The 12185-nt window shown below is 47.6% G+C and overlaps 1 protein-coding gene across 1 annotated transcript; it reads left to right on the forward strand.

Moving 5' to 3' along the window:
* The first annotated feature begins 5957 nt into the window (after positions 1-5957).
* Positions 5958-11803, forward strand: LOC121636058 (sterile alpha motif domain-containing protein 14-like). The gene is made up of 8 exons (XM_041979392.1): positions 5958-6264; positions 8924-9081; positions 9174-9290; positions 9402-9601; positions 10644-10704; positions 10810-10929; positions 11018-11173; positions 11316-11803. The coding sequence occupies exons 1-8, from the start codon at positions 6228-6230 to the stop codon at positions 11469-11471; spliced, it is 1005 nt and encodes a 334-aa protein (XP_041835326.1). The 5' UTR covers positions 5958-6227; the 3' UTR covers positions 11472-11803.
* Positions 11804-12185: the final 382 nt, after the last annotated feature.

A 12185-nucleotide genomic window follows, 5' to 3' on the forward strand; every position in this document is an offset into this window, starting at 1 on the left:
ATTGTAGTAATTGGCAGGAATGAATCATTTTAATGATCCAGTCTGTAGAGTCAAAGTAAAGGCGAGACATGACATGAATCTTTTTATCTGATAGAAGATGTGTGACTTGGAAACTGAAGACTGAGCCCTAAAAATAAAAGCTAAAACTCAAGTTTCTCTACTGGAATAAAAAGCTGAAGCTACTGAGTAAAGGTTGGATGAAGGAAGTGGGATGGAAATGAAATGTTCTGCATGTGATAAAAGAGCAAAAGCTGCATCTTCATCCATCTTCAGCTGTTTCAGGTTAAATGAAGCTCACATCTGTTAGAACTTGTATCCCAGTCGTGCACCATGCTGTCTGTGCACCACAACGTAGCTTTAATGTTAGATTTGGCCTCAATTAGTCCGAGACAAAAACCTGATTTCTTTTTTTCCTCTTCTCCAGACAGTTGAAGCTGATCTACTGTTGTGGAAATTTCATATATTCCCTTTACTATATTGTGTTATACTGATCACTCTCAAGGTAAAAAGATTGTTTACGTTTTTGGTAATAGAGTTTAATACTGAGTAGCCTGTTGCTATCGTAAAAGTGGATGCATTCTTTAGAACAGTTCACTCTGACCTGTGTGACTTATCTGATACCAGCCAGATACCTTTAGGATGGCCCAGCAGGGCATCCTGCTTTAATGTCACTGGTTTTTGAGATTATCTTTGGACGTCCTCCTTGTTTGGGAGTGGGGCCTGTTAAAAGGCTTCTTCCGGACACTTCCCTGTGTGAGGATGCATTGCTGATGTACTGCAAACGACTCTCTGCTCTGCTTTCTGATATTCACCAGGTTGTTCATGATGCTTTTCCACGTTCTGCTGAAACCGTGTGCCATTGGATCCGTCCCGGAGACTGGGTCCTGATTAAGAACTTCAAAAGGAAGCACTGGCGTTCCCAGCGGTTCTGTGGACCTTTCCAGATGCTCCTGATGACGGACACGGCCGTGAAGGTGGCAGAACGTGCTACTTGGGTCCACGCGTCACACTGCAGGCTGGTGCCCATTTCGCTGGAGTCCGGGAACACGTCAGGTGCCGCCGCCGAGGGTGCAGCTGTATCGCCTGGCCCTTAGCCTGAGAAGGAGCCTAGCAATGGGACGTCGTGGCCCCGGACAGAGCGGGTGAGCCTAGCAACACGAGGGGATTTTCCTGGCTCGTTCTGCTCTGAGCCCACCAGTGATCTCCCTGTTTGCTGCTTGCACACCTCTTTCCTGCCTTAAGGTGTGCAGTTCATTTCCCCTGTGGGAAAAAGGAATGGAGCCCTGGATGCGTCAATACTGTCTCCCACCTGCACATTTGGTGGTGTTTCAATGCAGAGGTTGGTGTCTGCCTCTGTTTGTATTAGCGGCACTGTTTTCGCTACTGTACGTGCTGTCTGCCCTGACAGCAGGAGTTTCACCTGTTCCACCTTCACCTGGTACGTTTTCAGTTCCTGAGTTACACAGACTGCGACGCCATGTCATCAGTCATCATGACGAACATGACAACTTGTCCACCCAAACCAACTTAGTTGTCCAACTAACATGGTTTGGGTTTGCGGGTCTTTTCTGTATTTGCCTAGAAATTGGTGTGGGAGATGCTATTTAGCTTATCTCATCCCTCACCTCCGTGTGTTGTCAAGTCTTTCTGAGGTTCTCTCTCGTCCTCGTTGGGCTAAACGAGCTCATATCTCCACCACTAACTCAGTGCTTGGTGGTATTTTTCCACACTATGGTACAGTTAACAGTGCTTTGCAGATTGATGCATTAGCTGTAGATTTAGAAAATCTCACTTCTCTGGTTACTAAGGGGTTTAACGCACTAACACCTGAGTTAAAGGCCCTCCGGGTCATGACCCTGCAGAATAGGATGGCTCTGGATTTTCTCTTAGCTGAAAGGGGGGGGCTGCAAGGTTATAGGGGACGAGTGTTGTACATTCATTCCTGATATGTCTACTAATCTGTCTTCTGTTCAGGATCACCTTAGAGATCTGTTATCTGGGATGGAGGCTCGTGATAGCTCTGGATTTTCTTCCGAGTTATGGTCTTGGTTTCAGTCAGGTGGCTGGTGGCATATCTTGTTCGCAGTTTTAGGCCCTATTTTTGCTGTTCTGATTGCCTGCTGGCTTGTGGTGACTTTCCTCCCCAGTGCCTCAAGGTTATGATAACATCAGCGTTTCCTGGTCATTCCCTCCAGATGCTTGTTAGTGCTCAGGGCGATTTTTCTGACACCCCGTTAGATTTCCTGGCTTAGATTAGATTAGATTAGATTAGATTAGATTAGATTAGACTTTATTATCTCACAGTGGAGAAATTCACTTGTTACAGCAGCTCTTGTTATAGAATAAAGTGCAGAAAGACAGAATAAGGTGAACATGCATCACAGCAAGAAGGTGCAATATAAATTATTTACAAGAAAAAGTCTAAGAAAAGCAAAAATATGTACCATTATAAATATAAAAGATATATATACTATATATATATATAAAATATAACAACAACTTCACAGACTATACATATTTACATGGTGATGGTGGTATATGAAGAATATGATCATATTGATAATGGGGGGTATTGCACAGTAAAATATAAATAAATATTGCACAGTATTATGACTATACAGATAAGTTGTACAGTCTGACAGCAGTGGGAATGAAGGACCTGCGGTAGCTCCTTCCTACACTGAGGGTGTCTCAGTCTGCTGCTGAAGGAGCTGCTCAGCCCCCCCACAGTGTGGTGCAGCGGGTGAGAGGTGTTGCCCATGATGGATGTGAGCTTGGCCAACATCCTCCTCTCACCCACCTCCTCCACAGAGTCCAGCGGGCAGCCCAGGACAGAGCTGGCCCTCCTGACCAGCTTGTTCAGTCTCTTCCTGTCCCGGTCAGTGCTGCTTGCTCCCCAGCAGACAACGGCATAGAGGACAGCAGAGGCTACCACAGAGTCATAAAATGTCCTTAGCAGAGGCCTGCATACTCCAAAGGACCTCAGTCTCCTCAGGAGGTGGAGGCGACTCTGGCCCTTCTTGTACAGGGCGTCTGTGTGGTGTGACCAGTCCAGTTTACTGTTGAGGTGAACACCCAGGTACTTGAAACTGTCCACCCGGTCAATGTCCTTCCCCTGGATGTTCACCAGTGTGTGGGGTAGTGTCCTTCTCCGGAAGTCAATCACCATCTCCATGGTCTTACTGGTGTTTAAGCACAGGTGGTTGCGCTCACACCAGTCCACAAAGTCCATGATGACTGACCGGTACTCCAGCTCGTTCCCCTCAGACACACAGCCCACAATGGCTGAGTCATCAGAGAACTTCTGGAGATGACAGCTGCTGGTGTTGTAGGTGAAGTCCGAGGTGTAGAGGGTGAAGAGGAACGGTGAGAGCACTGTTCCCTGAGGGGCCCCGTGCTGCAGACTACCACCTCAGACACACAGTTCTGCAGATGCACGTACTGTGGCCGGTTGGTGAGGTAGTCGATGGTCCACGCAGCTAACTTTCCATCCACTCCAGCTCCTTCCAGCTTCCCCCACAGCAGAGCCGGCTGGATGGTGTTGAACGCACTGGAGAAGTAAAAAAACATGACTCTCACGAGGCTCCCAGCGGTCTCCAGGTGAGCCAGCGCCCTGTGCAGTAGGTAGATGACAGCATCATCCACCTCGATGTTTGGCCTGTAGGCAAACCGCAGCGGGTCCATCGTGGTGCACACCACGGAGCGGAGGTGGCCGAGCATGAGCCTCTCCATGGACTTCATCAGATGGGAGGTCAAGGCCAGGGGTCTGTAATGGTTCGGTTCCTTCGTGTGTGATATCTTAGGAACCGGAACCACACAGGAGGTCTTCCACAGGACAGGGACCTTCTCCAGACTGAGGCTCAGGTTAAAGATGTACCTGAGCACCTCACAGAGCTGGTCTGCACAGGTCCTGAGCAGCCTGGGGCTGATGCCATCTGGTCCTGCAGCTTTCCTGTTCTTCAGCCGCCTCAGTTCCCTCCTCACCTGGGCCGATGTAAGGGAGAGGGGGGAGGTGGAGGGCAGTGGGGGGCTGGTGGTGGAGTCCATTGGTGTGGAGTGGAGATGGGGGGAAGGTGAAAGTGAAGGTGAAGATGAAGGTGGTTGGGGGAAGGGATGGTAGACGCTGGACTAGGGATGTGTGAAGAGGAGGGAGGGGGGTTAGAATCAAATCTGTTAAAGAACAGATTTAAATCATTGGCCCAGTGCTGGTCTCCATCAGCTGTCCCTCTGGCACCACTCTGTCCAAATCCAGAGAGCTCCTTCAGCCCTCTCCACACGTGTTATTCTGCTCCAGCTGCTCCTCCAGCTTCTTCCTGTAGCTGTCCTTGGCCCGCCTGATCTTGTCCTGGAGTTCATGCTGAACTCTCCTCTGCTCCTCTCTGTCCCCTAAAATGAAAGTCGTCTTCTTCTGGTTCAGCAGGACTTTAAGCTCAGGGGTCACCCAGGGTTTGTTGTTGGGGATCAGGCGATCAGAGCGTCCAAGCGGGGGGAGGGGGGCGGAGGTGTATGTGTCCTTCACATTAGCATACAGTAGGTCCAGCGTCTTGTTCTCCCTGGTGTGGCACTTCACGTACTGGACCAAAGTAGGGAGAGTGGCAGAGAGCGAGGTGTGATTGAAATTGAAAGTACACCAAACTATTAGACAGCAAACAGTATCCGATGTAAGCGGATATACTGCTTGTCTTATTATAATGGGATTGTAAAGTGTACATGTTTAACTTATACTTACCTCAGATGGAGGACGACTGGGACGCCCCGCCATTACCGTCTTGCCTCTTGCTTTGACGTTCTGCCTTTCTCAGCCAAAGAAGCACTACTCCACCTAGCGGTGGTTTCTTTAATCCATCTAATTACATGTGTACGGCTGATGAATGCCTATTTGTCTATATAAGACATTTAAAAGACAGAAAAGCAAATGTAGGTCTATGTGTTATAATCAGTGGGCGATGAGCTGCTCTTTTTGTCCTACAGAAAAACACCTTTCCCAATTCGGCAAGAGTGGAGAAAATACTAGACTCCCATAAAAACCCAAACGACCCAGCTTTCCGCCAGCTTTTAAACGCACCGTGTGCGCAGGAAGCTGTGAGGCTACCGGAAGCGTTAAAAGAGTCTCAGAACCTCTCGAGCGCGAGTTAACAGATCTGTGCGTAAATGCAGATTTGTCTGTGTGTATCAGGCGACTCGTGCACACGTATTTAACGATCCGCATGTGAACGAGCATCTTAAACTGGAAACTATTAGATTTGTGAGGTTGAGGGTAAAAACTTTGTGTGTAAAATATTAATGTTTGTGTATTTTTGTAATTTCTGTAAATTTATTCTTTGTGTGTAATTTCTAGGTATTTGTGTGTACATTAGAACACACATTTACAAGTACCTAAGGTTTCACACAAAATGGTTTACACGGTTTACAAACCATGTCTTACACACACAACTACCCAAAATTACACACACATTAGTTTACACACTTTACAACTTATGTATTACACACACACACAATGATACTGAGTCGATTTTCTCTCCATAAACGAAGCTTACGCCGAGCAAACCGGAGACATGATGCTCTTCACACAGTGCTGCAGAGCAGAGGAGTTGCCATCTTCTTCATGACCAGCACGACAAGACCAGCACGACAGGACCAGTGAGACAGGACCATCATGACAGGACCAGCACGACAGGACAGGACCAGCACGACAGGACCAGCACGACAGGACAGGACCAGCACGACAGGACCAGCACGACAGGACAGGACCAGCGCGACAGGACCAGCGCGACACCAGAGCAACATCAGCCTGTAACACTTGATGTCCACCTGCTGTCTCCTCTGGTGATGAACCAGATCTTTGCCAGGCGTTCTCACCCGGTTCATAATGTTTTCACCCAGTTCACGACGTTCTCACCCGGTCCATGACGTTCTCACCCGGTTCCCTACGTTCTTACCCGGTTTCCGACGTTCTCATCCGGTTCCCTACGTTCTCACCCGGAACACAGGAACTGTACCCGGTTCTGGTTATTTTAAGTCATGTGTTTCTATTTGAAGTTTTTATTTATTGTGACTCATCCTTGTTGCAGAACGTCGATCAGCTCTGGTTCTAGATGTTCTGTAGAAAGAAACGTTGGTTTCCATCATGGGGACCTTTTCTCCTTTAATCATTACCATCATCCTGGTGAGCGTGGGGTTTGTTGGATCTTCATCGTTGTGTCTTTCTGAACAGATTCTGGTGAACCATGTCTGCCAGTCTGGACGACGCCGACAGCGTGTTCGGTGAGTCTCACGCACACACAAGATAAAAACTCACCATCATCGGTCCAATCAGGTCTGATCTGATGTGAACGCTGTAATCACATCACAACATTTACTGGTTCCTACTTCATCTTGTCTGGTGGTATTCTCTCCATGGTGCTCCCACCTGGTGGTCAGCATGACGTCTATCTGCCAAAAACGCCACTAGAAGCATCAGAAGCGTTTCTTTCTCCTTCGATTAGTAAAGAGAAAACTGCATTTACAGGACGACAGAATGAAAACGACCTCCATGCAGACAGAAAACACACACAGGACTGAAACCATGCAGTGTGCATGCCAGGCCTGTAGGGCGCAGTGAAACGCTGCAACCCAACATGCACAACACCCTGAAGACACAACAAGCTCTTGTAGAAAGGCGTGTTTAATATGTGGAGCATGTAATTAGCGTGTTCCTGCAGTAGCAGGTTTTTATGTGAGAGAACAAAAAGCTTAAAAAGATTCAGCAGCACAGGCAGAACATGGAGGTCGGCCATTGTTGTTGTAGTCTTCGTAGGTGTTTACACAGACAGGATTCCTCTGTTGCTTTAGGTAAATTTCCCTCTGGTGCCCCTTCCGAAACCTCTGTTACCATGGAAACGAGAGGCCAAACCTTTTGTTTTTCTTACTGTCTCGGCATCGATGTATAAACTATGTCTAAATATTGAAGCAGATTTTAACATCAAATTATTAATCATTATTATTCTAGACTCAGAGATAATAAACAGACCAACAGGCTCCAGTAGCAGCAGCTCGGGTTTGCAGACTAACGAAACCTTTGCTGACGGACTGAACGAGCGAGCTGCTGTTCGTGTTAATGACAGACGGAATAAGGAAAGCTTCCATCTGTTCTCACTGACTAGGCATCTTCATCCAACCACCAGGAGGAAGGGACGGTTATGCTGCTGTAAGAGGGACCAAGCTTGCCTGAGAACCTGCCTGCTTATAGATCAGGAATCTGGTCCTGATTCTTCCCAGAAACCGTCTGGAACCTTCAACCATCTGCTTTTTTCCCCCAGACCAAGAAATGACACAAAATGTAAAAGCGATTCAATAAAACTGTAAAAAGAGTCGTCATTGCAGTAAAAACGTCATTAGTTCTCATTTTCAAGTCTCCATTGGAGCTTTTTAGAGTTAAAATCGGCTTGTTCTCAAAACAAAGGGAGTCCACCAGGTCGCTGGTCAGACCAGGACCTGGACTGGACTTCCTGGAACTGATGATTATGTCATTTTGTTCTCTAGAAAGAATTCCATGTTTTTATTTTGGATTTCTGTCAACAGCTCATCGCTTTCTCTTTCTGTTCATATCATCCATGTTTTCTTCGTCCAGAGGGAGATGCTTTCCTCCACCTCCTCCCTTTCTTCACCTGATGTGTCTCCGTCCTACCAAGTCTCCCCCGAGCCCTCCCCCACCACCTATCTATCTTTATCCATCTATCTCTCCATCTCTTGTAGTTAATGTCACTCCATCATCTCTCTGTTCTTCATCACTCTATCATCTGTTTCCTTGGATTTTGTTTTTCTATCAGTCACCTGATTTAAATGTTTTATTAAAAAACCAAACAACTGTTACAGCTGATCTCCTTCTCCTCTTCCTCCTCCCTCCTCCTGGGAAATAAACCCGACACTTCGTATGGGGGAGAACAGACAGGAAGTCTTTATATCCTACAGTTTGTTCACATCCAGTCACAGATAATGAAGATGCTGACAGAGGAGCTAACAATCATAGTTAAAACATAAATATGTTAAACTTTAAAAGATGAAAAACAATGTGGTAAAATATAAAAAAAAATATGTGATTGGTAAATATTGATTAATGATTGACTGAAGGATGGCTGCATCAGCATCATGTGGACAGGTGGGGACAGGTATACATTCTGGGGACAAGTCTACACTGTGGGGACATATTCACACTGTGGGGACAGATCTACACTGTGGGGACAGGTCTATGACGTGGGGACAGGTCTATGATGTGGGGGGAGGTCTATGCTGTGGCAACAGGTCTACACTGTGGGGAAATGTCTATACTTTGGCAACAGGTCTACACTGTGGGGACATGTCTATACTTTGGCAACAGGTCTACACTGTGGGGACATGTCTATACTTTGGCAACAGGTCTACACTGTGGGGGCATGTTTATACTGTGGAGACAGGTCCACACTTTGGGGACAGGTCTACATTGTGGGGACAGGTCTACGTTGTGGGGACAGGTCTACACTGTGGGGACAGGTCTATACTGTGGGGACAGCTCTACGTTATGGGGGCATGTCTATACTGTGGGGACAGGTCTACACCGTGCGGACAGGTCTATACTGTGGCAACAGGTCTACACTGTGGGGATAAGTCTACATTGTGTGGACATTTCTATACTGTGGGGACATGTGTAGACTGTGGGGACAGGTCTACACTGTGTAGACATGTGTACGTTGTAGACATGTCCCCCGAGACAGAGTCCACTTTTCTGGCAGCAGATTTACATAATGCACCTGTCTCTCATGTGTTAAAATGCTGGGATAGGCTCCAGCTTACCCGCGACCTGTAATGGACTAAGCAGAGAATGAATCATCAGAAAAACTTGACCCTTTCAGCTCCTTCAGTAAACCACCGAACCAGAACTGAAACTGACTCCTGAATGTTGTTCTAGACCTGAACGAAGCTATCCCAGAGACCGAGCTGCTGGACAACAGTATCCAGAAAGGCCGAGCGCAGCTGTCCGTCAAAGCACACAGGCACCGCCCCTCCAGGTCCCGTTACCATGACAGTATGAGCTCCACGGAGGGTGATGATGGTCTGGACAGGAAGGTAGAGTTCAGCCTATTAAGGATGAAGCTTCATTTAATATCAGATCAATAATATGTGATCGATTCAGTGATCATCACTTTGTGTGACATCAGGACAGTCCATTACAGTCCACCCGTGCACCTCTCCACCTGGCCACGCATGGCTCCTCACCCTCACCTGATTTGCTGTTGTCCTCTCGAAGCCCAGCCTTCTCCTTTGACACATCACTGGTGAGACCAATCAGACTACAGAAGAGATTTTAAATGTGTTGACTAATTCATAACAGAAAAGAACATGAACAACATAAATAATCTTCATCCTGCTTCATCTCATTCTGTCAGGGGCGGCACTCTCCAGAGGACGAAGACTCGTCATTGGCTGCTCCGCCACAGGGGCGGTACCATCAGCTGACCAATGCAACGTCACAAGAGGCTCTGGTGACCCCCAGCAGCTCACCATCTAAATCCTGCCCCTCCTCCGACTGCTCACCTGCCTATATGAGGAGGAACAGGAGGCCCGACAGTGAAGGTACACACACCTGGCAACACACCTGGAGACACACCTACACACACAGAAACATACCGACACACACCTGGAGACACACCTACACACACACGGAAACATACCGACACACACCTGGAGACACACCTACACACACGGAAACATACCGACACACACCTGGAGACACACCTACACACACGGAAACATACCGACACACACCTGGAGACACACCTACACACACGGAAACATACCGACACACACCTGGAGACACACCTAGAAAAGACATTGATGAAGACATTAATAAACCAGTAAAAGAAGCTTAAAATCATCCTGAAACGCTCGGGGAGTAGATGCAGCGGTTTTAGACCTGGTGTGATGTGGTCCTCTGGTCCTCGTCAGGACTCTGCTGAGTTGTGACGTAGCTGCAGGTCAGAGACCAGAGAGCAGGCGTTACAGTCATCTCTTCTACTAGAAGTAAAAGCATCAGCATCCAGCACTGAGCTGCCAGAGACCCAGCAAATCCCATTCCCAGGTAGGAGCAAGCCCCTCATCATCATCGTCATCATCCTCACTCATTCACGCATCAGCTGTTCCGTCATCTTCTACCTTTTCTCCTCCTTCTTCCTCCTTGTGTACTGCTTCTTCTTCCTCTTCAGCTCTGGTTCTGCTTCTGTGTTTGAGGAGCTGAACCCGGAAAAGTTTCGATCCTAAAACCTGCTTTCTTCTTCTACTTCTTCTACTGCTTTCTACTTCTGGTACTGGTTGTTCTTCATCATGACCTTCATCATCACCTACTTCCTCCTCTGTTACTTCTTGCTCTGCTTCTTCTTCTGCTGCCACTTCTTCACTTTTAAACTCCTTCCTGGACAGCAGGGGCTCCGGTAGCAGAGCGGGGTGTCTGATGATGACATGGATGGAGGGAGGGTGGGATGGATGGGAATGAGAAAAATTTGGGGCCTAGAATTGAGCCCTGAGGGGCACCATACTTCACACAATGAAAAAAAAAACAGAGCTTTTACTTTTACATTCAGGCCAGTTAAATGTGGCATCACGTAAAGCATCTGTAACTAATGCCCGTCCAGGATCATCATCACGTGTCTGAGTTGTGATGAAGAACCAGAACCAGGTTCAGGTCTGACCGCAGTGAGAAATGTTTTTAGAAATAAACCAGCACCTCCTCCAAACTCTGGTCTGCTCTGCACACCAGAGGAAAACTAAAAGAGGAATCTTTGTCTCTTCCTCGTGCAGGAGTCGGCTCTCAGTGAGGAGTTTTCGCCTCCTCACACCTCCTACTCCACCTCCCCTCCTGGTGAATCCTCCTCCAGATCCTCCCATCCATACCACACCCTGTCCCAGTCCTCCGACGAGGTAAAGCACAGAAAGACCAGAAATGTCTGTTTGAAATGATGGTCCTGCAGGACTCACCGCTGCTCCTCTTCCTCCTCTTCCTTCTCAGCCCTGTGACGAGCCGTCCTCAGCGATGTCCTCCTGGACCACCCAGCAGGTCTGTCAGTGGCTCAGAGGACTCAACATGGAGCAGTACGTCCCAGAATTCAGCGCTAAGGACATCGATGGAGAGCAGCTGCTGCAAATGGACGGCAGCAAGCTGAAGGTGAGGATGAGGAGGATGGAAGGTCTTCGTCTCTGTAGACACAGGAAGTGTATTTAGCTGCTCTGACTTCTGCACTTGAAGCTGTTTGGTTTCAGGTCCGGATGTGAGACGGAAGTCTCAGCTGTCCTCTGGTCCTCTGCAGGGTCTGGGCGTGTTTAGTTCTTCTGATCGCAGCGCGCTGAAACGTCGCATTAGAGACGTCCAAACTGCAGCGGAGAAGGAGAGGAAAGCTCTGGAAAAGCTGGAGAAACAGAAAGCGAAGCAGCGAAGGAAAGACCAGGAGCAGTGCAGGAGCTAAGTCCCACCACCAGGGGGAGGCAGAGGACCAGGACAGCAGGGAGGGCTCAGCACTATAAACTATACTTCATTCATATGTCCAGCCTGGAAAATTCCTGGATGTAAACAGTTAAATGAGACGAGAAGACGAAGACTTGAAAAGTTATTAAAGATTGGAAACGTCTTAGGCTGCATCTTTATTTAGAGTTGATGGCTATGGAGGCCTTGAAGGGACAAATTTGGAACATGATGTTTCTGTTTCATCATCATTCAGCAAACGAGTTGAACATAAATATTAAAAGTTGCTTCTTTAATTTGATGTGAAGTCAGTGTGAAAACAGGAAATCCCAACCACAGGTCTGAACCGTGGTGGTGTGTGTTACCTGTGTGTGACACTGGTGGTGGTCCTGCAGCATCCTCTACATCTCCGGCTGGAAGAATCTGCACAAATGAGGAGGATGAAGGGGGTTTTGGTCGATTCGGTTCACCTACATGCCCAGAATCAGCTTCTCTCACCGAGTTAATGTCAAATTATGATTCTTTTTACAGCACAAGTAATAACTTTGTTGTTTATGTGTTAAAGAGTCACTTTCTGACGGAGAGGGAAGTCTGGGTTTCCCTGCTTAGGCAGCTGCCCGTCCACCCGACTCTGGATAAGCGTAAGGAAATGAATGGACGATGATTAAGATGATGATGATGACAAAGATAACAATGATGATGATGATGGTGATAATGA

Source organism: Melanotaenia boesemani (assembly GCF_017639745.1).
Source record: "Melanotaenia boesemani isolate fMelBoe1 chromosome 2 unlocalized genomic scaffold, fMelBoe1.pri SUPER_2_unloc_3, whole genome shotgun sequence".
NCBI classification, from domain to species: domain Eukaryota; kingdom Metazoa; phylum Chordata; class Actinopteri; order Atheriniformes; family Melanotaeniidae; genus Melanotaenia; species Melanotaenia boesemani.

Coding starts and splice junctions, on each gene's coding strand:
- LOC121636058 (XM_041979392.1), top strand. CDS start 6,228: ATGTCTGCCAGTCTGGACGACGCCGACAGCGTGTTCG. Junction 6,265..8,923: donor CGACGCCGACAGCGTGTTCG/GTGAGTCTCACG, acceptor ATGTTGTTCTAG/ACCTGAACGAAGCTATCCCA. Junction 10,930..11,017: donor TGTCCCAGTCCTCCGACGAG/GTAAAGCACAGA, acceptor CTTCCTTCTCAG/CCCTGTGACGAGCCGTCCTC.